The following is a 27,143-nucleotide window of genomic DNA, read 5'->3' on the forward strand; positions in this document are numbered from 1 at the left end:
ATTCTCAGGTTAGGTCATCAATATTTTTAGCCCAGATAACCCATTTAAAGCCTGTGTAAAATAAAAATAAAAAAAAATAAAGGATTTCAATGCATCCCAACCACAATTGCTGGAATTATGATCCGTGTTTCAACTATTATTGGACCGGGCACATCTGCTTAAGATGGTCAAGTGTCTTCTATATATTTTCCATACTCTACTCTTGTATCTCCATCTGAAGGCAGAAAAACTAATCAGTTTCCTGCTTTGTTGCTTCATTTGGAAGGGAGCCCCCATACCATATTGGGTTTTACAGCAAGCTTCGTTTAACCGCATTCACTGTGAAGTCAAAATGACATGTCACTTGTATTCTGTGGTTTGGTACTATACTGGGGATAACCCATAACTTTTTTTATATTTCTATGTATGGAGATGCATAAGGCACTGCCAGATGTACTTGTTAGTGATAACATTTTGGGAAAATGTGATGTTTTTATCACTTTTTGTTCTCATTTTTATGGGAGGCAAAAAAATGGCGGTTTAACGCTTGATTTTTTTTTTTTTTACCTGCTACAGTATTGTTATATGTTATTTGTATGTTTGTAGACCAGCATTTTTGTAGGTGGAGATGTATAATTTGTGTGTTAGTTTTTTCTTTTTAATCTAGTGAAAAGGTGATTTGAATTATAAGGTTTATATATTTTTTTTTATATTTTTAAAACTTTTTTTTTTTTTTTTGTAAAAGGGTTATTCCCATCTCAAGGATCCATAATGCTTTAGGCCTGTATGATAATGCCCCAGACGTCTGGGATATTATCATACAGGCCCAAAGCCTTATAGTAGCAGTAACATCCTGTTGCCATAGAGGCCCAAAGCCTGTGCTAGCAGTAACAGGCTATTACTACTACCACAGGCTTTGGGCCTATATGGTAATATCCCAGACCATGTGACATCTGGGATTTTACCATAAAGGCCTGAAGCCGGCTAGGATTAACATCGGATCCTGGAGAGGTGAGTAAAACTGTTTATTATTTTCTCTCACCTCCCCTGGGGCTCCGATTGTTGTACTCATGGGGTTCTGAAAAAAAAACCCGAGTATAATAATAGCGGCAGTGGGATCGCGGCTGGGGCTCGGGCTTACTCACTGCCAGCCTCCGCGGCCTATAGTATAAGGTGATGCGGGGGTTGGCAGTGAGCAGGACCGGGGACAAACAAACATTAAGTTCTCATACTTACCGACCTCGCGCTGCTGCTCCCGCTTCCGCCACTGCTCATCTTCTCCCGCGGCTGCTCCTGCGTCTCAGCGTAGGGGACGTGATGACGCTGCCTGTGCTGAGACGCAGTAAGACGTCATCGACATATGCCAGGTGCGGGCCTGAGCCGGTGTGTGTTGTAGCTGGGGGAGGGGGCCGGGACTGGAGTGGAGGCCCGCTGCAGCGAGTCAATACAGTCGAGTCAATTACCGTATTGACTCGAGTGGTAATTTCACTGGTCCACAGTAAAAGACATCTGTGGGAGGCTGCTGGATCAGCGCTGCTGCCAATAGGTGGTCGGTGCGGCAGCACTGTCTCCAGGGACGCCTTAAGATGTTTCCAAGGCAGAGAAGATGTTCTGGAAACATCTTGGGGTGGTCCTGGAGGCAGCGCTGCCTCACCACTCGCCTATCGCTGCTCCTGCGGCCTCCCACAGATGTCTTTTACTGCGGACCAGTCATATGACATCTTCAATTACCGTATTGACGCGAGTATAAGCCGAGGCGCACTTTTTCAGCACAAAAACTGTGCTGAAAAACTCGGCTTATACTCGAGTATATATGGTAATATCTGATACAATGAACCCAAGGAAGACAAAATACCTTTTCAATCTTTATCTCCAACAGACCGGTCCCAGAACAGATAGAGATGAAAAACAACCCTACCTGACTGCACTACATTTTCATTTTGATGTTTTTATGCCTTCCTTTATAAGTGAAAATGTAAAAAAGCGGCGTGGATAAAAGGACTAATAAAATATGCCAAATACCTATGAAAACTATTGGTGCACTTATACAGTATGCTTGCAGTTATGGCATATATGAAGAGTAGTGTATGTTATTTGTGTAGTGGGATACACCCAATATATTATGCTATACGCAGTATGCTGATAAATGAGGTGCATTTGTAAGATGTATTATATGACACTATTGCTGAATAACGGATTGTTCCAGCTAGAAAAACAAATGACTTTCTCTCCTGCCATTCTGTTTTTCTACTCCCCCATGTGCTATATTCAGTCCTATAGATTACTCTTTCAGTTGCTTGCATAGAGATCTGCTGAACACTGTGATGAATGCCCTACATACATGTATAGTGTTATTGTATAGCGTGAAGTGTGTGCTAGATCTTCCATGCGCTTTATTTCTTTAGAGTAACACTGTTGCCTTAGCTACCTTTCATATTATATTGTGACATGGAAGCAAAAAGGGGAGAATATTTGCACCTTGACATTATGGTGTACTCTATGTGCACTTTCTATTACTTCATAAATGGAACGGTGTGCATCTTACGTATATTTCTTATTACTTATATTTTAGCTTTCCCATTTGTTGGTAGATAACTGAATGCACTGTTATTAATAAATGGATCACAAAATTTTAGAATGTCATGTGATTTTCTGTCCTAATAGATATATAAAAAAATCAATGGGGTGCTTGGTAATACTAGTTGTTTCCATGGCAACAATGTTGGATTGTCATCTTGTATCTATAGTGCTGAGAAATGTATACAGTACTGTATTCCTCTTCAAACTTGCACAATGCTGTAATGTTATGACCTGCACAACATGATCATTACTGTACCTGTTTTATACACGTATATCTTCTTTTTAGAACAATTCGTCCAGCGGTTGGCTGTGTTGGCTTTCATTTCTCATCCAATGTAATGATTTCAATGAGATGTTCCCCATACCACATACAAGTGGAGATCATTAGATTACGGTCTTCTATTTAGTTTGTTATTTTTAGCATGATATTACATTCCCTAACCATGTCATTAAAATGCTTTACACATTTTATTTGCAAAAAAGTTTTATTGTTGTTTCTTTTCTTTTTGTTTCGTATCATTGTATCATCATGGAACAGGTGCCAGTTTAAGTCATCTTTAAAATTGCATCCCCACTTAAGGTAATTTCTGTGTTATGCCCCCCTTGGTTACACTGATGTGTTAAGTGTGTATTCAGTCCTCACCACTGTGCATCTAGAGCTTAATACCTGGCGTCCAAATTAACCAGTCTTTTTCTTGCCCTCTCCTTCCTAAATGTGGCTATGTTACCAATGCTGACAAGTTTTAGCATCCTTATTTGTTTCCTGGGGTTTGTAAACAAAACAGAAACGCCAATCACAGTTTGTGTTACTTAATATTAACCAGCATTGTGCAACTTAACACATCCCCAGGCTACTACTCCACTGGCTTTATAACCCAGCCAACCTGCTGCTTTCCTGCGTCCCGTCTGTGATTTTCAGCTAATCAGATCAATTTTCTCCATAGAGATCTTCACTCAAGCTGACATCTCATGTTTCCTTTTTCTCTTTGATAAGTAGTGAACGCTCAGCGTATCCTGGATGCTAAAACACTGTTATTTCTGCCTTCTGTCTTGTTTTGTTAAGTATACATTTATGTGGCTAAGATCTGGATTTTGCTCCATGAAATAGCAACCAATGTGTTTATTTAGGTTGAAATTTTGCCCTTTATGGAAACTTTTTGTCAAACTTTAGTATTATATAGAACCGTCTATTCAAAAACATCTGTTTTTCTGGCTGACCTTAATTTTAGGTGTAACACGTACAGACTTGTTATCATGTAATTTGTTATGCAATATTTGATATAATAAACCTACATATTCCCCTTGTGTATAATCAGAATTCCAAATAACCAAAAATTAATCAACCACAAAGAAATTATGTCATTGCATAACAATACACAACTGCACATAAATATTAAAAGCTCACATTAAAAACAAGGGTATAGCTTGGGGTTTCAACTGTTGTTACTAGCGATTTCTCCATAATGTTCACATGCAAGAGTCTAGCACCCTATTATAAGAGTGATATTCACTTCTGTCAGGTACTGAGGTCACATTTCTCTGTGTTATCCATATATGAATATTTAGAAACCTGATGTGAAAAAAATACTGGGGATAAGGCAGAATAAAATAGCTGTGCCTTTGGACCCCCCATAGTGCCTCTTGTCAGCATGAGTGTTCCTTTCCTAATATAAATAATGTCCATGTATATTAAAGAGGACCTGTCACCACCTCTACCAATTCAAGTTCTTAGCATCTGTTAATAGTCGCTGCTCCACTAATTCTGGCATATTTGGAATTTCCTCTCTAGCCTCCACCATTCCCAAGCAATAAGTGCAGTTAGTTTTGGTACCTGATGTGCTATATAAGCTCTGTAATATCAACAGTGCAGTGTCAGGCAGGGGTGGTGTAATTCTGAGCTCCAGTCAGAGGCAGCCATTTTCAGAGCTCAGAATCATACCCCTAGTCTGCTCTTGCCTGACTCGTCCTCCTGACAGTACAGAGCCCAAATAGCATATCAGTCACCAAAACTAACAGCATTGATTGCTCAGGAATGGTGGGGGCTAGAGAAAAAAATTCCAAGTGTACAAGAATCAACTGGGCAGAACCCATTAATTGATGGGGGAAAAAACTGCACTTGGAGGTGAAGAAAGATCCTCTTTGAATGGGTTATCCAACTTTCTAATATGGATGGCCTATCTTTAAAATACCATTATTCCATCTGTGGAGGTTCAACATGAAGGTCTATTGCAAATCAGCTGTTCCGAATGAAGTTGCCAGTAATATTAGCATGTCAGGAACTATGCTGTTCACCCACCATACAATGTGCACTGCTGCGTGGCTCCTGGCATGTTAATATTACCAGTTACTGCACTGTCTCAGAACCTTGATCTAGAAGGGTTCTGGTTATCAGACTTCCCGTAGATGTAATATCGATAGCCTATCCTAAGGGTAGGCCATCAGAATTAGGTAGATATTCCCTTAATATTATCTCCTTATGTCCCTCACTGCCCTCCTATAGTGCAAAGGCCCCCACAATGCAATGTACAATATAATAGCCTCCATACAATATACTAGCCTCAGCAGTGTCCCATACTGTATGATTGCCCAAATAAAGTGAGCTGGATGGGGAGGTTGTAAGTTTACAGTGTAAAAGCAGAACTTTTAGCAGTTTATTGTGGAATACTCAGGTATTGCGACATCATACCAACAAGGCGAAACATTAACCATGATTGCCAAGAAGAAATTGTTGCTGGCACAGAGGGGGCGGATTATGGCGCGGAATCCACGTCATAATCCGCCCTCTAACAATGGTGGTCTATGGAGACCGCTAGCATTCTTTTTTCCGCTAGTGGCATGTTGCCGTTAGCGGAAAAAACAAGCAAGTTGCCCTCTCTTCAGGCGGATTCCGCGGCTCGCTGAGCTGCGGCAACCTCCGGTGTCAGCCCATTCATTTAAGCCAACTCCGGAGGGAGAAGCCACGACTGTCGGAAGCCGCGACAGTGGTGGTAGGCATATTTTGGCCCGAGAGTGACACGGTTCCCCATATCACTCTCTGTGCCAAAATCCACTTGTATGACCCCTGTGTGAACTAAGCCTTAGAACTTTTTGTTACCAACTATTTCTCAGCAGACACAAAAGACCTACACATACCCAAGTGCTTTATTGTCTTATTAGACAGACATTACCTCAAAGAAGCTGCTTTGCAGCATTCGGGGTCTTATTTGAGTATGCATACCCTACTAAGATTTCTGAGACGGAAAATGCAAATAAATTCTCCTAGGAAGAAAATGCTTGCTATAGCATCACCTTTTGGAAAGCCATTCCCTATAGATCAGTGCCTGGTTTTGCTGAAACCCAGTAGCATAATCTGGAAATACACTCAAACCAAAATACCTCCTCTTAAAGGAAAAGAGACTAATCTACAGACTGCTGTTTCAAGTTTATTCCCTATCATTAGAGGAAACCAAGGTACTGGCTGGCTGAGAGGTCCTACATGTTCCCCGAAAAAGCTACCACAGAGGAAATACTTGGCTCCAAATTCCACTGGCAAAATCAGCCATTCATCGAGGGTGCCAGGTGTGGGACACTGGTTAGCTGATCACTGCCTACATGGCATTCCTACTGGGTGGATGAAGGCATAGTCCATTTAATCTCTTGGTGACATAGCTGGCAATATTTTGCACTCTCAGGATTATTTTACATCAGAAATTATAGGTGAAAATATGCAGAGGGAATAAAATACTAAAGAACTACCAATCTTTCCAGTGCACCTCTGTGTCGGTCCCACTATTGGTGTTGACATGCAAATACTGATTAAAAAAAAATATTGAACAAAATTCTTTCTATGGCACTACCCATCATATTTTCAGGCACTGTCACAGAATGCTCAATTTATAGTCTAGTATTTTTGATATTTTAGCAAGAACCCAACTAAACTTTGCCCAGAATAACGGCTTAAAAATGTGTCTCCATGATAATATAGTGGGTGGCTAGCAAAAGAAGGAAGGGACTAAAAAAGTATGATGATTGAGGCCAAGGTTACTACAACTCAGTCCATTCAACAGTTAATGGCCTTTAAAGGGGTATTCCAAGATAATAATAATAATAATAATGTGACTGAAGGGAAGAAATTTACATAAAATAGTAAAGAAAACTAATGTTTGCTTATTAAATTCCCTGTTCTAGACAGTTTGGTCTTTACATGGCTGCAACAATGACGTCAGTCTACCCACTTGACAGCCAGTGTTGTATGGACCACTGATTCTTGTGATTGGGTCACTGCGGTCATGTTGGTTGATGGGGACTCTATCACTGTATCCCTGTAAGCAAAGGCCAGCAAGGATCATCTGACCAATGGCAGGTGACTAATAGGTTTCGGTTCTTTTGCGCAATTCCTAATTTGTGCAATTATCTCAGAAAATAGAAAATGCTGTTTTTATTAAACCGATCACAAATCTGGGTAACCATTATTCTCACAGTCCTAGTCACAGTTTAGGAGAATGTGTTTTCTTTTTGTGTGTGTTCTTTCACCATACTTGATTTCTTGTGCGATTTATGTCGGAAACACTAATGTGTTATCTTCATCTAGCAGACTGTGCCTGTCCTTCAGCCCAAGTTAGTGCATTATCTCACCGCTCTACAAGCAAACTTTTAAAACCTGATATTCCATTACAGCATATTTGTACACTAGAGGTTATTTTTAATACCCTGTAGGTATCATTTCTTCATACCGTTGACCTGTTTATAAATATGTAACCTGTAAACCTCTAATATAAAGTTATTGTTAAATATACTGTCATGTAAAAACTGCCTAGGCTGAGGCTCCACTTTGCAGAAATGCAGCTTTTTTAGTTGCAGATTTTGCTGCTTTTTTTTTTTTTAACCAAATCCAAGAACAGCCATGAAATGAATAGAATATATGTAGGAATTGCTTCTACTTCTACCTTCTGTTCAATCCAATCCACAAGCTTTGGCACAAATAAACACAGCAAAGTCTGCAACGAAAAAAAAGCTGTGCTTCTTCAACGCGAGAACTCATCCTAAAGTTGCACTACTGGTAAATTCTGAGGACAAATTTTCTTGTTGTGATGTTTATTTGGCACTATGCTGTTATGTATACCATGTATGCATTTGGAGTCCTGGGTTCAAAACCTGTCAAGGACAACATCTGCAAGAAGTTTGTATGTTCTCCCTGTGTTTTCGTGGGTTTCCACTGGATACTTTGGTCTCCTCCCACACTCCATAGACCTACTAATAGGGTATTTAGATTATGAGTCCTACAATGAATGATGACAATATTTGTAAAGCGCTTCAGGATATATAAGTAAGTAAAATAAAAGAAAACTGAATGAAAAGATTTGATTATATTGGATTGAACCCACAGAGGAACGTGGTGCCATATTTCTCTTTTACAGCCTCACACTTTGAAGTTATAATAACCATGGACTATTGAATCTCTGTACACGTCTTCTTTAAGACAAATTTCTATATAAACTGAAAAATTTGCTCCGATAGTGGGATTTTAAATGGTACAAGTACAGAACAACTATGACTACTACAAGATTCAGCCAAATTCAGTTTTTTCACTATTTTCTTTTTCAACTCACGCAGCATGTGGAGGGAATATCTGGTTGAATTGATGATTGGATTAAAAGTAAATTGTCCCAAATGTCACTTGATCAGATTGGTTGACAATTTACGGTCCATTTTCTTGTACTGTATGGTAATTCTTTCCCGACCCAGACACATTATCACACCAATAATCTCAGCAGCACTAAGATTCCCATTTATATTGCAGTAGACCTAGAATTGTTCCGAACACCCATTTTGTTCAAATTATGTTTTTCCTTGAAAATATATACTTTTTTTTCAAAAATCTGATCTATATATCACTTTCTTTATTCAGAAAGCAAGCAAGTGGAGAGGCGCTGAAAGACACAGAACTGGCAGACGTGGAGGAGGATGATGGAACCTCATGAGGATTTGCATGCCCAAATGAACTTTGCCTGCTGCTATACCCCTGGCTTTTCTGTGTTGCACAAACTAGTACTCTCATGACCATCATGAACCAAAGCTTGTGGTCGGTAACCAACACAACCCGCTCTTTGTATAATGTTTACAGTATATTTGAGGAATGAAATTAATAAGTAGGGGCTGTACCTGTTGCCTACAGTATACATAGTGGAACCAGTTGTCATAAGCATGCCGAAAAATAGAGATATCTCGACGCATGAGACACTTTGTGCCTCCTGTCTGTGTAACATTAAATACCCATCAACTGATATTTACTGAAATGCCCATATGTAGGCAACAGGTACACTTCATTTGTGTTAAATGTCTGTCTGCATGTATGTGTTACACTATATATATATATATATATATATATATATATATATATATATATATATATATATATATATTCACAGGAAAAAAACAAAGAACAATGTGCCTCATCTCCATCTTTGCTTCTGCAGGATGCAGTCCGTGTAGCTTGAAGATTGCTTGACCTATGAATGTCTTTATTTATGATTCTAAAACCAAAAGCTTTTTCTTTTTCTTTGGTTTATCCTCACTCCTAGCTTCTCCACTGCTATAGAATGATATGCATATATTTTTTAAGTTTGATATATATTTATGTAAAGAGGACTGTACAGGGACTTTTTTTTTTTTTTGGAAAACCATGCTTGCTGCTGAGAACAATGATTTTTCTCTGTTGTGTTGGCTAGTAAGAACTTGCACATTACCTGCCCCAGTGCAGGGAGATACGTTTCGGGTTGCAATTGTATAGAAATGTTTACATTTGCTACAGGAAGGGCTATTTCTTCTTTGCACCTGCAGTTCATTCATAACTCATAATGTTTCGTATGTTACACTGGTCAGCAAGTTGGTTACATTCCCTTCGGTGACCTGCAAAGCATCATAGCAAGTCTGGAATCTGGAAAGTTTTCCATCCATTCCACCATATTGTACATAAGATCCACCGCAGCTACTGAATAGAGCATGTAATAGATGTAAAGGTATTTTATACAATAAAAACTGTCCAGTCTAATGCAATGCTAATAATTTCTGATGGATGAGCTACAAAAACAATGGAAAGCCAAAATGTTCTGTAAGTCAAATGTCCTGTAGGTGGACCTCATTTCCAAGGTGTGTTCACCTTTTTATAATTTATGCATACATTTCATTTACAGTATCTTTGTTATGGATTACGAATTGTTAATATGTTTTAATATTTTCATATTTGAACTATCGTCATATTTTATAATTATTTTGCATATTGGAAGCTAGTTCAAGAAAGATCAGGATATCTCTTGGCTACAGGACCCTGTGGATGGTTACGCTGATTTATATATTATGCAAACTGAACATTATAATAGAAATTGGTGCTTTTTATGAATCTTAATAAAATAAATCGAAGTTGATTCAAGGTAACTGTATTATACTTTTTTGAGCAAATGAATCTGTAAAAGGGACTTTGCATGATGCCTACAGTAAGTTATTAAAGGGGATCTCTCGGCTGCCCCTAAAAGGCCTCCATACACATAAGAGAAAAGTCAGTGAAATCAACTATCTATTGAAAGATGATTTTGATTTTGGAAAAAAGGGATCAGACATGTTGAATCCTCTTGTTCTTAGGGGAGTTAAGCCACTGCCAGAAATATCTAGCAATGAATAATCCCCTGACAACACATGAACTCTTGGCCAAACTATTTGTGTATGAAGGAGTTGGAAGGAAGTGTTCAGCAGACAGCTATTGAAGATGTCTCATTTTGTGTGGCAGTAAGGCGCTGGATACTTGTAGTAACTCTTCTTGTGCTATAACGGATATCAAATATATATTTAAATAAATATATATATATATATATATATATATATATATATATATATATATAGCAGCACTCCAAAAATTCGGTGAAAAAAGCTAGGTGGTGTTTATTCCATATTGTAAATTCCATATTGTGAATTTTCAGCTCCAATGAGCCTTTGTCAAGCGCTTTTTTCACAAAATTTTTGGAGGGTTGCCTTCTCCTTGGATATGCAGTGAGATTTTTTTCTGATTCTGAAGCCTTGGGCTATGCATTTACAGTTGGTATGGCTGTGGAATTTCTTTGGATTATATATACTGGATTTCCTGGTTATTTTATGGCTTGTGCTTATTTACAGCAGACAGTCTGAAAGGGAGTCTGTTTCTTATATAAATTTGTTATGAACCTAATTCCGGTACCTTATAGGTATGATTTTACAGTTTCCAAATATTCCTCAGTTATTCAGCTTTGAAGATCCATTTTTATATAAATTGCTGTTTTATTCAGATGCAAATACAGGAAAGTGGTTTGGGGTGTATTTTAGCTTATCTGGGCTTTGGATTATTGATTCCCAGTCAAAACATGTTTCCCCTCATTTACATATGAAAAACTCTGATTTACATGAAAATGGCACTCCAAAGTTGAATAACAGAGGCATAATTGGAAACAATTGTATCACTGCAATAAAATACTGAGATTAGGTTTATAACCAATTTACTGATGATAGAGTTCCCTAAACAATGGCTGTATAGTTGTAGCATAAAGCATGGGGGAGATTAAAGTACAGCATGGACCACTTATATAGGAGGTGGATTTCTGGACAGATTGACTTCTGATAGACAATGTAGCTAAGCCAGTGTCTCTGATCACAGGCATACCTTAATAGAGCTGAAGTCAAATCAAATAAGTAGTAAATGAGCATTATCCAAAACTAGACATTTACATATAATGTTTTAACTCAAACCTAACCTCCCGCCGAGTGATGGTTATTGCAGATTAATGATGAGACTTTCACAGATAATACTGCTGATATATGGCAACTACTGTTAATAAGCAACTGTGCAGACAAGACAGCAGGGAACCTCATTTCACGTCAAGAGCTACACGATTCTTGCTGTTCACAATATATTTTTACGTGTCATCTGACATTTCTGTTGCTTGTTTTCAAGTCTTAGTCCAGAAGTTGTACTGTGTTAACTGTTTCGTACATAATAGATTGAAGCTCCCGCTTCTCACATGACTTCTTAGCTAACATTAGCCTCCTAAGGCGATCAACACACACAACAGGGGTGGCCATCAACCATACAAATAAGGGATGAGCATTATTTACTCTGGTGCTTTCAGAAACTCCAGGCCCTAGAGCCGAAGCTTTCCACCACCAATGCAAACAAGTTATCACCAGCATCGGCTGTGCAAATTCTTAGCCAGGATGTAACACCCCAATCACCCAAAGGGTATATGTAGATGCTGGGAACACTTACTCTCTCAAAGAGCTCAGCAGTGGACTATCTTGCCGTAGCACAAAAAGTAGCACGTCAGATTGCTCCAGACTTGTGAAAGACACTGAACAAACTACCAACAAACTTGACCCAACAACAATCTCGAGCCGAAAAACTGGAACGGAGGGTAACATTTCTGGGATATTAAAATGAATGGCTCCAGACGCAGCTCAGACACCTCCATTCTACCAATACAAGTCTGGGAGGTAAGATTAACGATCTAGAGAAGGAGCATGTTAAGACTGGTGGAGCTAAAGGAATCCATTCCTCTCTCCCTGTGAATTACATTGCTTATATGAAAGAGACTTACCACTTTCCCTGGGTCTTTCCCATTGGTGCAGTTGCTGCATAGGATTGAACTAAACTCAAACTCCAGCAACAAGATTACAATATGTGACCACTACGATCCAGACAAGTGATGATGAAACTGCTTCATTATAATCAAGGTGGCCATTATGAGAGCTTACCAGAAAAGACAGCGCCTACTAGACCTCAGGGGAATGAAGACGATGTTCTTTGAGCACTATTCTCTTGAAGTGTTCAGTAGTGTTGCCCTGTTTTAACCTAAACAAAAATTTCAACTACAATATCTGGACATATTACAGGTCTTTGAGAACAATGGTCAAATCATCACTTACACTTCAGCTCAAGACACAAAAGAGGATCTAATGTACTCTTGCCTTAAACAAACTCAACATCCACAATGTATAGAAAATTGTTCGGTAGTGGAGGAAAATTGGTGAAACACAGAGCACTGATGCAGGTAGTGTCATAGCCCTCGCACCATCAAGCCAGCAATGGCCACTAAAGAAAGGCGTGAACCTAGGAGATGGACATATTTGTGAAGCATACAGCAAAATAACCTAAAACAGAATCCAAGAGTAACTCGACATTTTATGATTGTTCTTGTTTCCTTATTCTTTCCGGCTAATGCTGTAGAGTCGCTTTTTATGGTTGAGGCCTTCTTAGTATACCTTAATGTAGACCTTTGTAGTGTTACACACTTCTGGGTAATGGCTTTGAGGTCCATATTCCATTTGCAGCTGATCTTGCTTTGATTCGATAACAATTAGTTTTAACAGGTGGGATTAAACTGTCAAGAGGGTCAGAGGGGGAGGGAGACCATGGAGGTAGTTAGTCTTCATATTAGAAAAATTGTATTCTATTTTGCCATTTCCTCACTATTATGTTTTCATTGTTGGCTTTATATACTTTTTCCTGTTTAAACTGTGGTACACTCGGTTCACACTACAAGACTCTGTACTCATTCCGCGTAAAATAGGCAGAGAGAAAAGTCCTGCAAGCAGGTTCCCAAGCGGACCCGAAGGACGGAAAACCAAACACTAGTGTAAACGTAGCGTTACCAAGCATAGTTTTCCCCCCGCGCCATGCACTCAAACCCCCTGACTGTCTGACCCCCACTCACACAAAACAATAATAAGAATAGCCAAAAAATATAACTGAGATAGTCCTGTGGTGCGGTCTCACCTATAATGAGATTATGATTAAGATGAGATGGCTGCTAGTGCAAGGGTTGGCTAAAGAAACCCTGGTGGTAGACCTGGTGATATCTTATGTCTTTGTTTGGACTACAACACCTTTATGTTGAAAGGCATAAGGAGAAGGAGATCAAAAAAATGTTCAGAAAGTTGACAATCTTCATACGACATCATTCAGCACAAGAAATCTGAGATATAATGAATTCATTTCAATATACATCTTGGTACAATACTGGGGTGGATAAAAATCAATTCAAGGGCGTATACCACCTCCCTCAAGTATGGTCATCTGTCACCTCTCTGACGGAGCACATTACACAGATAAATATCATACCTTTTGTTTTGTATGTAACTTTTTGTAAATTTGAAGATCAACTACTTTGAAGTACAAATTACACAACTCTTACCACTCAGGGTCCTACTATACCATCTCCTGAGTGCGTCACCCCGTACAGTTAGAATTGATTCTCCCGCTGCTAAGACCTCACCCATCCTGCTTGATTGACAAGAGTAGCACTCCAGGGAGATGAAGACCCGCCCCCAGTGCACGAACTGCCTCATTTGCAGAAAACTTCAAAGTTATTTTTCTTCAAATCTACAAAGGTTACAAATAATATTTTTTCATGACAAAGGTATGCTGGTTATCACTGTAATGCGCAGTGGTAGCAGTTGAATGTGTTTAGGCGAGGTGGTAGATTCCCTCGAAAACAATATGAGGCCTAAAGCCATATGACATTGAGAAGATCAGAGGGTTTCAGTAGGTGAAGGATGGTGAGGGGGGTAATAACTCGAATAGATGCATTTATAAATATGGAACACACAGAAACTAGGTCATAGCCAGCAGTTGTACTTTTGTACACTTTGTGAAACTTGTATATTTTGTTGAATATTGTTTTCATTGTCTTCATTTTATCTGTGCTGTCTTTGGGGGGGAAAAAGCTGAAAAAATCACAAATAAAAATATTTAAAAAAAAACAGACCTTCATCAGGAACTAAAGCAAGAACAGATTTGTCATTAGACAATCCGTTCCAGACTGTCACAGTCCAGGTTTCTCATTCACAACATCACTGCAAATGAAGAGCCTTCTTCCCATTTTCCTGAACCTCACCACTACCCACTATGCATCCGTTATACTGATGAAGGTCATGTCGACCGAAACGTTTAATTTTGGATACATAAATCTTCACGATTTCCTGTGAGTGCCCGAAATTCCTTTTCTATATGATACCAAATTTATTTCTGATAAGTGCTTGGAAATGGTTTGGGCAGAGATAAGGGAGTGATTAAAGTGGTCTTCCAATTTTTAGTATTAATGGCCTATCCTTAGAGAAGGCCATCGATATTAGATCTGCAGGGGTCCAAAACCTATGACCCCCACAATTCCCCTGTACCGAGATAGCATGGTAGATTTCAGTGGCACAGCACTGCAGTATCTAGGTTTACTGCTATAGTTAGTGCAGTGAGTGAGCAGTGTAGCTCATGGTATGTAAACTGTACTGAGAGCCACGTGGTCTCAGTGCACATGATCTGCGAAGGTCGAATCCCCACAGATCTAATATTAATGGCCTATCCTATGGATTAGCCATCAATACTAGAAACCAGATAAGTACCTGTATCTGGAGGATTAATAAGGAAACTATAGGAGCTGCTCATGCAGATCAAACTAGTCACTCTAGTCAGGCTTTCCGAGAGATTGTTCACCGTATGTGTATGACCTCACTTAATAAATTCTCCCAACACCTCTTAAGAGCTATGTCAGAATGGCCTCGATGGTGGGAAGTTTGTCTAAACAACCATCTTGCGTCTCTCGATCCATCAACTGGGCAAAATGTCTTCAAGTGTGTCACAGATGCATGTCTAGCAGTTAACTGATATACACTACCTAAAAGTAGCCTCTAACAGCCTTTTTATAGAGTAGCAAGGGGAACACTTTTACGCCTTGTTGTGACAGGACCCATAGTTAATAAGGCCATACCTGTAATAATTTACATATCTGCCTGACACATAACTACTTTGAGTTTTGCATCAATCCAACACTTCTGAGTGTGCAAAACACAAAAATGTACCTATTTCATAACAGTAAGTCTAAGTTCACACAGTTTTTTGGTCAGGAATTTGGTCAGGAAACTGACTCAAATTCCTCCTCCTAAAAATGCCTCACCGTAGGACTATATGGTGAGGCGTTTTTTTGGAAGAGGAATTTGAGTCAGTTTCCTGACCAAAATACTCTGTGTGAACCTTGCCTAAGAGTAGTAGGGCTGTACCCTGTCCAAGAACATGCATAAGCAAAACATCCACTATTGTCCACTGCAAAGCATTAGACTGGGTGGGCAACAAACAGGTGGGTAGGGGGATCATATACCTAAGTGTAAATGTAAAATGGTGTGAGGTTAAAGAAGAATGAACAGCTCTCGCGTATAACACATTTCACAGATCATGCTCACAATGCCCTCCTCTGTCATTTTCTGCGTTTTGTGAGTTTTGCAAAACAAAAATCTCTGCCACAAATACTGTTGTTCAGGTAAGATGGCTGCTCCCAAAATCAGAGATCAAGAATACAGGTTATCGATTACAGATTATAAGGACACGTTGATCCAGGGTTTTTATACTGATTGCTAGATTGGAGTCAGGAAGGAATTTTTTCCCCTGAAATAGGGCAATTGGCATCAGCCTCATGGGGTTTTTTGCTTTCCTCTGGATCAACACTGTAGGGCATTATAGGGTTATAGGTTGGACTTGATGGACTGATGTCTTCATCCAACCTCATCTACTATGTAACATGAAGACAATACTATAAAAATATATAATTACATAATAGATTAAGATAAAAATTGTAGTATGTTGCAGCAAAACAATCATGCATTCCCTTTAAGCAAAAATACTTTGCCAATTCAGCCATATTGTGTTCCACTTGTCATTCAGATTACCGTATTTTTCGGACTATAAGACGCACCTAGGTTTTAGAGGAGGAAAATAGGGAAAAAAAATTTTGAAGCAAAAAAATGGTAAAATATTTAATATATGGGAGTTGTAGTTTTGCAACAGCTGCAAGGCCACATTGACAGGTGACCCTGCAGCTGTACGGGGACGCATAGTGTTTTTTTTTTGCGGGGCCAGAAGTACTTTTTAGTTATACCATTTTGGGGAATATCTATTGCTTAGATCACCTTGTATTGAAAAAAAACCCGGTGGTTTATGATATATGATTTTCTACTTTTATATATATATTCTAGGGACAGGAGGTGATTTAGAACTTTTATTTATTTAATATTTTTATTATATATTTTTAATATTTTTTTTTTTTTTTACTATTTTATTCCCCCCCCGGGGGCTTGAACCTGCGGTCGCTTGATTGCAAGTCCCATAGACGGCAATACAACTGTATTGCCATCTATGGGACATTCTGTGTATTAGTATTACGGCTGGTCATAGACCCAGCCGCAATACTAATACAGCAGTGACAGGCCTGGGAGCTCATTAGGCTCCCGGCTGTCACCCGAACAGGTCGGCTCCTGCGATATCGCCGCGCAGGAGCCGGCCTGCAACTTTACAGGTACGGGGCCGGTGGGGACCGGCCCTGGGGGAGAAGGGGCCACCGATACTGACCCGGCATCCGCTGTACTAGAGAGGCGGATGCCGGCACGGGATAGACGCCGGGGCCTGAGACATCGCTGCGCTCCTCTGCCCTGCATGAAGCCAGCGGCGGGGGGACGGAGGAGCGGAATAGCATCGCCGCTGCCGCTGCTGGCTTCATGCAGGGCAGGGGAGCGCAGTGATGTCTCAGGCCCCGGCACCTGTGCCGGCGTCTATCCCTTGCCGGCATTCGCCTCTCTATTACGGCGGGTGCCAGGCGCTACATTCAGACTATAAGACGCACCCTTCTTTTCCCCCCAAATTTTGGGGAAAAAAAGTGCGTCTTATAGTCCGAAAAATACGGTACATTATATAGATGGCCACACTAAGTCCACCCCTTTTGTTTAGGTAGTACATGCACATGGAACATAAGTAGCTTTCTTCCTTTTACTGATGGCTTTATACTCCTTTCCCTTATGCTGACTATTTTTTAGCAGAGAGTTAATGGTCCAGTGAGTGTTATTCTGGCTTTAATTTGGAGAGATATTCCTGGTTCTGTGTCGCTTACAGGCTGGAAAATCTTCTGCTGAATTGTCCAGTGTCTATGGTGTCAGGTATTCTCTATTGCATTCTGATTTATTTCGCAGAGAAGTGTCAGACAGCCAAGACAGACATTTATTATTTAAACAGTTTATTATTCGGAAAAATTCAGTGAAAAAAAATTCTCCCAAAGATATTAAAAGCTTTTCTACTTCCATCCAGTCTCTTCTAAACCATATTTGTACACATTTGTGGTTACTAATTATTGTGTTGTTGTTTGTTTGTTTTTTTTGTAAAATATGCTACATTTTATAGTCTTCATAACTGTAAACGGTAGAATTGTGGGTGTGTATACAAAAAATTACTCAGTGTAACCATAAATATACAATATAACAAAGCATTAAAAAAATATTTTCTCACTGACTTTTGATGCTGAATTGCAATTTAGAAATTTAGATTTTCTTGTTCACATCTCATTTTGAGATTTTAGAAGATAAGTAATAATGTGATGTTATGTTTTTTGTACTGTCCTATTTTCATATTTTGACTTTTCCAAGATTTTTTCACAGATGCGGAGACTGTCAGTCTGCCCTTCACTTCTTGCTTTCATTTGAAAGCGCGTCAACTCTTATGTCATTTTTGATGTTGAGAAATCCTAGAGTTTCCAGCCAATAATTGAGAGGCGTGTAGCAGCTGTCATACGCTTGTACTTCTTTATCAAGAATTTTGACAGCTTAAGTGCCTGTGCGTACCAGTGTTTGCCATGCCAGTTTTATATACATATGGCAAGGAAGTCTAAAGGCTACTATCATCAAATAAAATGTTTCAATATTTTGTGTATTCAGCGTTTAATACAGTATTTTAAGGTGTTATTTAATATAGAGTTTAGCTTACTACTATTATTCCTTATGGTGTGATTTAGCTGTTGGCTTAAAGCTCTGACATCTTTTTTGCGTCTGTACTTTCTGCGAGTCAGCGGTCCAAATGTGTCCTGGCCACTCCTTGTTAACAAACATAACAGCTTTCGAGTAACAATAATGGGTCTCCAGTTTCTGGCATTAAATATGTATATATTATACGGTACAAATTATGTGTCCAGTTATGCTTTAACTGTTGTGTGCATTGTCGTAGTGGGGTTTTCGCTTTAATGTGTCAGTAGGTACTGTATATCATAAGCTGGAGTGTTTCCTTTGTACAGTAATTATAACGTGTAATCCATAAGCCCGGATATAGGTAGATGATAAGTCCAAGGTGATAATTTAGTTGTGCTCACCCTAATCAGCAAGACCGATGTGCTGATCAGAAAAGACATTGCAACTCTGGGAAATGTGACAGCCCCGTAACAGGTGGGAGGTTTAAGGAAGTTTAGACTAGTGTGACAGGTGAGCTAGAGGGGTGTGGAAACTGAGTACCCCCTTTCTATGATCACATATATGGTGAGTAGTGTATCCCACAGAATTGGTATACAAGGAGTGACTATATCTTGTGTGAGACTCCAATCCATGACAGTTTCTCACACCAATTTACAGATCATTGAACCATTCAATCCTAGATGTCATGTTCATGAAGATGATGCCCAGGACCGAGCACTGGATTATGTATTTCTTTGTGCTGTTGTCAGTGAAAGGGACTGGCTAAAGTGACCGCTGATGTACTTAAAGGACAGGAAGGAGGATGACTGGAGCAAACATGTCATAGTAGTCAAGGGATACCTATTGGGCTTCTGGACACCTGGTGCCTGCTCTTACTTGTTTCTATAGCCCATACTGTTGGGTGTTGAGAACCTGTTCAGGTCTTCGCTCTACATGGAAACTACATTATCAAACCCATGGGTAAGGTATTGACCCAAGGACCATCATGGGAAGTGTGTTGAGAGGGGTATCAGCAGGAGGCTTTGTGTCCATGAGAGTATAGTTTGATATTCACTATAGGGCCCTTACTCTTTGTATGCCGATTATTATAGCGATATGTTTGTTTCTACTGAAATACACTTCATTACTCCAGATTTACATAACAATTATTGGATTATGCATCAGTGTAACTGTTCACAATAAACCTACATCAGAAAATAGGTGATCAGAATAACAACCATATTCATCCGGTATCATGTTGGCATGCAGATATACACTCACCGGCCACTTTATTAGGTACACCATGCTAGTAATGGGTTGGACCCCCTTTTGCCTTCAGAACTGCCTCAATTCTTCGTGGCATAGATTCAACAAGGTGCTGGAAGCATTCCTCAGAGATTTTGGTCCATATTGACATGATGGCATCACACAGTTGCCGCAAATTTGTCGGCTGCACATCCATGATGCGAATCTCCCGTTCCACCACATCCCAAAGATGCTCTATTGGATTGAGATCTGGTGACTGTGGAGGCCATTGGAGTACAGTGAACTCATTGTCATGTTCAAGAAACCAGTCTGAGATGATTCCAGCTTTATGACATGGCGCATTATCCTGCTGAAAGTAGCCATCAGATGTTGGGTACATTGTGGTCATAAAGGGATGGACATGGTCAGCAACAATACTCAGGTAGCCTTTGGCGTTGCAACGATGCTCAATTGGTACCAAGGGGCCCAAAGAGTGCCAAGAAAGTATTCCCCACACCATGACACCACCACCACCAGCCTGAACCGTTGATACAAGGCAGGATGGATCCATGCTTTCATGTTGTTGACGCCAAATTCTGCCCTACCATCCGAATGTCGCAGCAGAAATCGAGACTCATCAGACCAGGCAACGTTTTTCCAATCTTCAATTGTCCAATTTCGATGAGCTTGTGCAAATTGTAGCCTCAGTTTCCTGTTCTTAGCTGAAAGGAGTGGCACCCGGTGTGGTCTTCTGCTGCTGTAGCCCATCTGCCTCAAAGTTCGACGTACTGTGCGTTCAGAGATGCTCTTCTGGCTACCTTGGTTGTAACGGGTGGCTATTTGAGTCACTGTTGCCTTTCTATCAGCTCGAACCAGTCTGTCCATTCTCCTCTGACCTCTGGCATCAACAACGCATTTCCGCCCACAGAACTGCCGCTCACTGGATGTTTTTTCTTTTTCGGACCATTCTCTGTAAACCCTAGAGATGGTTGTGCGTGAAAATCCTAGTAGATCAGCAGTTTCTGAACTACTCAGACCAGCCCTTCTGGCACCAACAACCATGCCACGTTCAAAGGCACTCAAATCACCTTTCTTCCCCATAATGATGCTCGGTTTGAACTGCAGGAGATTGTCTTGACCATGTCTACATGCCTAAATGCACTGAGTTGCCGCCATGTGATTGGCTGATTAGAAATTAAGTGTTAACGAGCAGTTGGACAGGTGTACCTAATAAAGTGGCCGATGAGTGTATATGTTGGTGTGAACAATTTTTACATCTTGGCACAGAATGCCAGTCATACCTTAATGAGAAATACACCACTGAAAGGAGTAATTTTTTTCTCTGCTATAACCTAACCGGTCTGTTATGCCTATATCACAGGCTGGTTATCATGGTGAGGCTGGATTCACACTTGCATTGGAGTCTCCACCGCAGATTTCACTTAAAATCGGCGGAGAGAAAAGTCCTGGAAGGGGGACTTTTCTCTCAGCTATTTTTTTACCGAAACTAGGCAGAAACCCGATAAACCCCGGGGCCACACGGTGGCTCAGTGGTTAGCACTGCAGCCTTGCAGCACTGGGTCCTGGTGTTCAAATCCCGCCAAGGGCAAAAAACCATCTGCAAGGAGTTTGTATGTTCTCCCCGTGTTTGCATGGATTTCCATCCCATATTCCAAAAGACATACTGATAGGGAAAAATGTACATTGTGAGCTCTATGTGGGGCTCACAATCTACAAAAAAAAAAAAGAAACCCGATAAACCCCATTATAGTCTTTGGGGTCCGAGTTTCTGCATGTAACCACTTTTTAAGCGGACAGGATCTCCATCTTTTGGGTCCCCATGCGGGCTTGAACGATGGAGGCCTGAACGTTTATGTGAACCTAGCGTACCAGATCACTTCAATTCAACATATTTATAACATGAATATTTCACCGTAGCAGAACCACTGTGGTATCTGTTTGTGTCTCTGAATTATGCACATGTTAAGTTGAATATCAGTCTGTAGTAGTAATAAAACTGTATGAGAGCAGACACTACATTATTTTCTTCTCAGCAATCTGCTTTTTCCTGGCACTCATGTCTTGGCTGCCACATGTGACTGTACTCTAATGATCCCTCTAAGGATAATGGTCTCCCTGTGAGCTTCTAACAAATGAGAATCCGACAGGTTTGGCATCAGTGATTCCCTGTAGGGTCCACAACAACCACTGTGCTGGGCCTCCCTGAGTCACAGGTGCATTCCTAGAAACCAAGGATGTGACTGTGTTTGTCATGTGTATAAATGAGGTTTCCTTTTGCCAGAATACAATAGTGTTATGTTACGTAATTTCATTGAATATCTATATTCAATACTACAAAATGATATCCAGCATACCAGGGTGAATTGCAGGTCTTGAAAGATAAGGTGAACACTGCAAATGTGCATTTACATAAACTTGATGTGTTTTTCAAAAGGTAAAAACGTATAAAATGACTATAACTGTACTTAAAGGGGTTCTCCCATCTCAGCCTTTCAGCCAGGCTCTATGCAGTGTCTGCTTCTCACTTCCTGTATTTCTCTCCCTCCCCCTCCCTCCTGCTGAATGGGACACAGAACACTTCTGCAGGTCAGCTAATCTGCAGATTCTTGTACAGAATGGACTCCGTGTTATCTGTGTGTTTACATAGAGAGATAACAGACCAGACTTTATCAGCAAACTGCAATTATCTGAACAGATTTTCCTGCTGGCACTGAGTAAGTGAAGTCACTTGCCCTATATCCCCTTTCTCTCCTATTGGCCTCCACCAATTATTATATGCTCCCCACACTGGCCCCCACTCCTTGCAACCATGATCAGTACGCCACTGATGGCTACTCATTTTTGGCTTGATATGATCACTGTATATTCATCAGAGAGGTGGAGTAGTTTAGGTCTCCAAAGTATAGGTAGCCAAAGCAGAAGAATCATCTGGTGCACACTCTATAACCCGCTCTACCAATAGCCATTCAGATTTCATGTTTGTGGCTATTTTTGGTTTCATAAATAGCTATAAAAATGTATCTGTTGTTTGATCTATAGAGTCTATATTTAAAGGGAGTCTATCAGCACTAAAACAATTATTAAATCAGCCCCAGTACCTTAATGTGCTCAGAGCTGTGCTAACATTGCTAGAATTTGTTTGTAGAATGGCTGCTTAATTATGATTAAAAAGCTGATTTTCTATTGCTATGCAAATGATATTATGGGGATAATGTCACTCCTTAGGGAGAGACCACCTTTTCAGGTGTGTGGAGACTTATACAGCCATAGTTGCTCCACTGCAAGGGAACATGGGAAGAATATGCAAATCTGTCTCCCAAGATGTAAACAGGGAGACAGTGCCTCTGTTATGGTGCCCTCTATAGGAAGCACCCTGAACATCATGCCCGACTTTCCCAGAAGTCTTTACTGCATGATGCGAGGTTATAACCTAATCAATTTTTCAGCTACGGCTGGCCAAATCAGTTCTCTCTAGGCTGCGCTGATGAAGTCCAAAGAGACAGAAATGGTGCCGTCCGTAGCTGAAAAATTGATTTGGTTAGAACCTCGCATCATGCAGTAAAGACTTTTGGGAAAGTCGGGCATGATGTTCAGGGTGCTTCCCAATAGAGGGCAGCATAACAGAGGCACTGTCTCCCTGTTTACATCTTGGGAGACAAATTTGCATATTCTTCCCATATGCAAATGAGCTAAGAGTTCCTCAGGGGCATGGTTTGGGACTTCTTTGTCTCAGTTTAGCCTCCCTTCTCTACTTGTCTGCTCTCTTTTTACAGAAGATTGTAGTCTTTATTGCCAAAACTTTTTTTTAACAACTGACTGTTCACATCTTTTATTACTAAAGAAAATAAGTCTATTTAACAGGTCCAGAAAAAGATGGCAAAAAATGTGATCTAAATAGCCCTTATTTGAAATAGTGTAGGGTAACGTCACTCAATGTACATGTAACATTCTTGTATGTTCGGATTTCTGCACTATCCTCCATGGTATGGTACACTCCTGCACATGGTACAGCGCAGGAGTGTGTATACTTATGATCTCCTGCGCCTCTTGTTTTATTCTGTGCTAGCACACCTGAGTTTGTTTCAATATATCAGTCCAGCCAATACTTTGAGTTCTCTATAGTTTGCTAAGAGTTAACATTAGTTGCTGAATGATTGACATCTTACCTTCCAATCACATCCGGGGCAGATTCTGGGCTTCCCATATATAGCCCATTAGTCCACATATGGGTGCTTGCTATCAGCCTCTTAGATCATGCTAGCGTTTTTCTTTCTTTTCTGATCTGTATTCTGACCTTAACTTTGACCTCTTGACTATTCTTCTTGATTCCAATTTTGTACCTAGTTGCCTATCTGGTTCCAACACCTTGGTTTGTTTGACCTTCCGTTCTTGTTGTCATCTTATCTGCATTCAGTGTTTCATTATAATAGGAAGGGACCATTGCCCAATTGTCCTCTACCATTTAGGGTAGTAGGAAGGGACTTTGGGGTGGGTCTAGCATTAGAGTTCACTGTCCGAGTCTTTCCCCCTCCTCCCAGTTCCCAGCAGCAGCTACTGGGGAATTGCTTAACATTCATTCAATAGAAGTATTTGGCAAGCTAGGCCAAATATAGACAGATCATTCACCAATTTGTGCAGACTCAAAGCAATTTTTTTCTATACTTCCCCCTTATCAGGCAGTTTACTTGTTATATTGATGGTGGGATCATTCACATAACTGATCCCAACACTGGTCCGTTGGCTACATTACAGCACTTTATCTAATGTGTATGGCTAGCCTTACAGGGGTTGTGTGGTTTAGAAATCCCATTGTCAAATACCTTGTTAGTACATTCTGTACTCTACCATATTTACTATCAATAAAGAGGTCTCTTTTTAAGTTCTTTTCTTTTAGCCACATATTGATGACTTTCACCAGATATTGCAGCTGATCATTGGATGCACAGCAGCCTTGGACTCTGTGATCTGCCTTCTTACAGAGATTTTCTGAAGCAGACCATGCCTTTAAAGAGCAGGCAAATGTATGCCATCAAAACCATGATCAAAGGATTGAATAGATCATAGGGATGTCAATGTGTACTTCTATTTTCTTTTGCATCTAAACCCAGGAATTCTGATTCATTCTGTTTACTGGATATCAAAAGCTTTCACCACGTGGATGTGCCAGTTCATAAGCCTGCTGATCACAGCTCTCTCTTATGACAAGTACCAGACAAAGTATAATAAACAATAACTTATCATGATTATTACTAATGTATAGCTACACTCTTGTGTATACCCAAATACGTTGATGTATTGTTATATCCTGGCTTTGAGCTGCAAGCACTGTATGTCATTGGACTAGAACAAAAGCATGATATGTGGACTCATTGAAGTAACAGTATATATCTGTTACATGTAAATATGTATCATTCATAGAGATGTTATTTTTGCATGCTTTTGTACTGTGCAATTAAGCAAAAATAAATAAAATGCACAATAAAACATTACCCTTCTGTCTGTACTGTTTCCACAATACACAAAAAAAGTCATAAAAATGTTGTCGTCTTATTGGTGAAGTCAAGAGCAATCGATGGTGAAAGCTATGTGCCCGCTGCTGCTGCCCAACCACAGTCAGCCCCAATTATTTACATGCCCATTGCTAAGCATAGTCATACTTATATGGATTTAGGTGAGAAGGGAGATGAGGTGAACTCACAACAATCATACATTGATGATCCTTCCTAAGGGGGAACCCCCTCTATTTTTGTAGCATAGCTTCTGTGTGTTGATGAAAATTATGTATCATAGCCAGTGTTGGACTAGGGTGCCTGGGCTCACAGGTAAAATTCATTCTGGGGGCCCACTATACAGCTACAGGCAAATTTTACCTAACACAAATTTCTAATAATATGTATTTTTTTAGTAGTATTATTCAATTGATCCTCTGTCAGTTTGTAACTGATAACAAAGAAGGGAGCGTTCACTGCATCATAACTGACTGCGATACAGTGATTCCTATGCACACAGCCAAGTGCAGTACGGGTACTATGGCCTACACATGGACTGTTTTCCATGGATGGGACTCGGAAGGGTCCAAACAATAGTGAGTGCTGAAATGCTCCAATAATGGTGTATGTCAGTGAGGCTATTAATAATGAAGGACCCATTAGCTTCTACTGTGTAATATGGGTCATATGCCTACTGTCCTCTGATAATGGCTGATAACAGGAAACAATAGTGAGTGTTGCAATCCTTTGATAATGCTGTCCGGGTTGAGTCTACAGCAGGTGGTGTCTCATACTAACAGTCACAGGAGGCAGCGCCACCTACAGGATCCATGGCATATCTGGCAGCACCTTATTTTACCCATTCCGTTTCAGCATCTACCATGCTGTCAGTGACACTATTAAAAATGAAGGACTTGCAAGCTTCTATTGACTAATACAGGTCACGTGAGTGTTGTTCTCTGATGTCTGTTCTTTATGTATGGCCAAATTTTAATTTTTATATAGACAGATTAAAAAAAACAAAACAGAAAACCTCACCTCACTGTCTTTCCGTCTTTCCAAAGCAGATAACTGTAAATTACTAGAAGGGAGACACCTAGTGGCAGAAACTTTAGAGAGGCTTTTCAAGTAAAAAGCAGCAACATTTTTAAAATGCATTACATGTTGGTCGTGAATGATATGCTCTATGAAATATGACTAAGTTGTCTGAAAGTTAGCGGCCATTTAATTTCAAAGGCATTTATTGAATGATATCAGTAACATAAAGTTTAAAAGTCACCAATACAGTCATAAAAATGCAAGAAAGTATAATCACACGTCAGAGAAACTTCTAGACAAGAAAAGTCAATATGCATAGAAATAAAAGGCAAGGAATAAAAAGGGATAGAAACATAAACCAACAAAAGGGGCGTTGGGGAATAGAGGGTAGCGCATGAAGGCAGGTCCATCAAATGTGGAAGGTAGTGCCTATATATATTTATTTTTATTCTAAGAATCAACAGCCCTTGCAAGTGGGAGTTTCAGGAGTACCATACACCATGGCGCACTGATATTGGTAGGAGGGAAGCCAGGCAGGCTGTATAGTCAGACATGACTATGGTGATGACCAAACATGTGGCAAGGCCGCAATAAAAGGCTTGACCCAATGGAGGATAGATATTTGGAGCCTCAGGAACCGTTTCAGTAATAGAAGGGGGACCAGGGTGGGAACCCCCAAATAACACAATGCTAGATGTGAAGACAGGAGCTCTCTGAGCATGTGTCCAGTCAGTTTCAGCATCAGGTCACACCTCTCTTAGTGACCATTTATATCTAGCACTGACAAAAGAGGAACACAGACACTGCTTTCAATAAGGAGATTTTATTGAAAATAAAATAAAAACCAAAATAATAAGCAAATAAGACATATAAGATAAGATGTAAGAAGACAAAGGCTGAGGATATTTATATGGGTAAAATAAAGGGAAATAACAATCACCTTGGTTCTAACAATAAATATGCTAACTAAGAGCATACAAGCAATGAAACTAATACACAGAATCTAAGTATACAAACCTCTCAGTAAACCTTAGCTTTCTC

At 40.0% G+C, this 27,143-nt stretch overlaps 1 protein-coding gene across 4 annotated transcripts in view; it reads left to right on the forward strand.

Moving 5' to 3' along the window:
* CAMKK1 (calcium/calmodulin dependent protein kinase kinase 1) overlaps positions 1-8,881 on the forward strand; it is a 178,156-nt gene extending 169,275 nt beyond the window's left edge. For 3 of the 4 annotated variants that reach the window (XM_075264891.1, XM_075264892.1, XM_075264893.1), the window contains exons 16-17: positions 3,098-3,139; positions 8,447-8,881. In XM_075264891.1, the coding sequence (XP_075120992.1) occupies positions 3,098-3,139; positions 8,447-8,519 (115 nt within the window). In that variant the 3' untranslated portion in view covers positions 8,520-8,881. The remainder of the gene's footprint in view (positions 1-3,097; positions 3,140-8,446) is intronic. The other variant, XM_075264894.1, reaches the window with a different exon arrangement.
* Positions 8,882-27,143: the final 18,262 nt, after the last annotated feature.

Source organism: Leptodactylus fuscus, chromosome 2 (assembly GCF_031893055.1).
Source record: "Leptodactylus fuscus isolate aLepFus1 chromosome 2, aLepFus1.hap2, whole genome shotgun sequence".
In the NCBI taxonomy this organism is placed as follows: Eukaryota; Metazoa; Chordata; class Amphibia; order Anura; family Leptodactylidae; genus Leptodactylus; species Leptodactylus fuscus.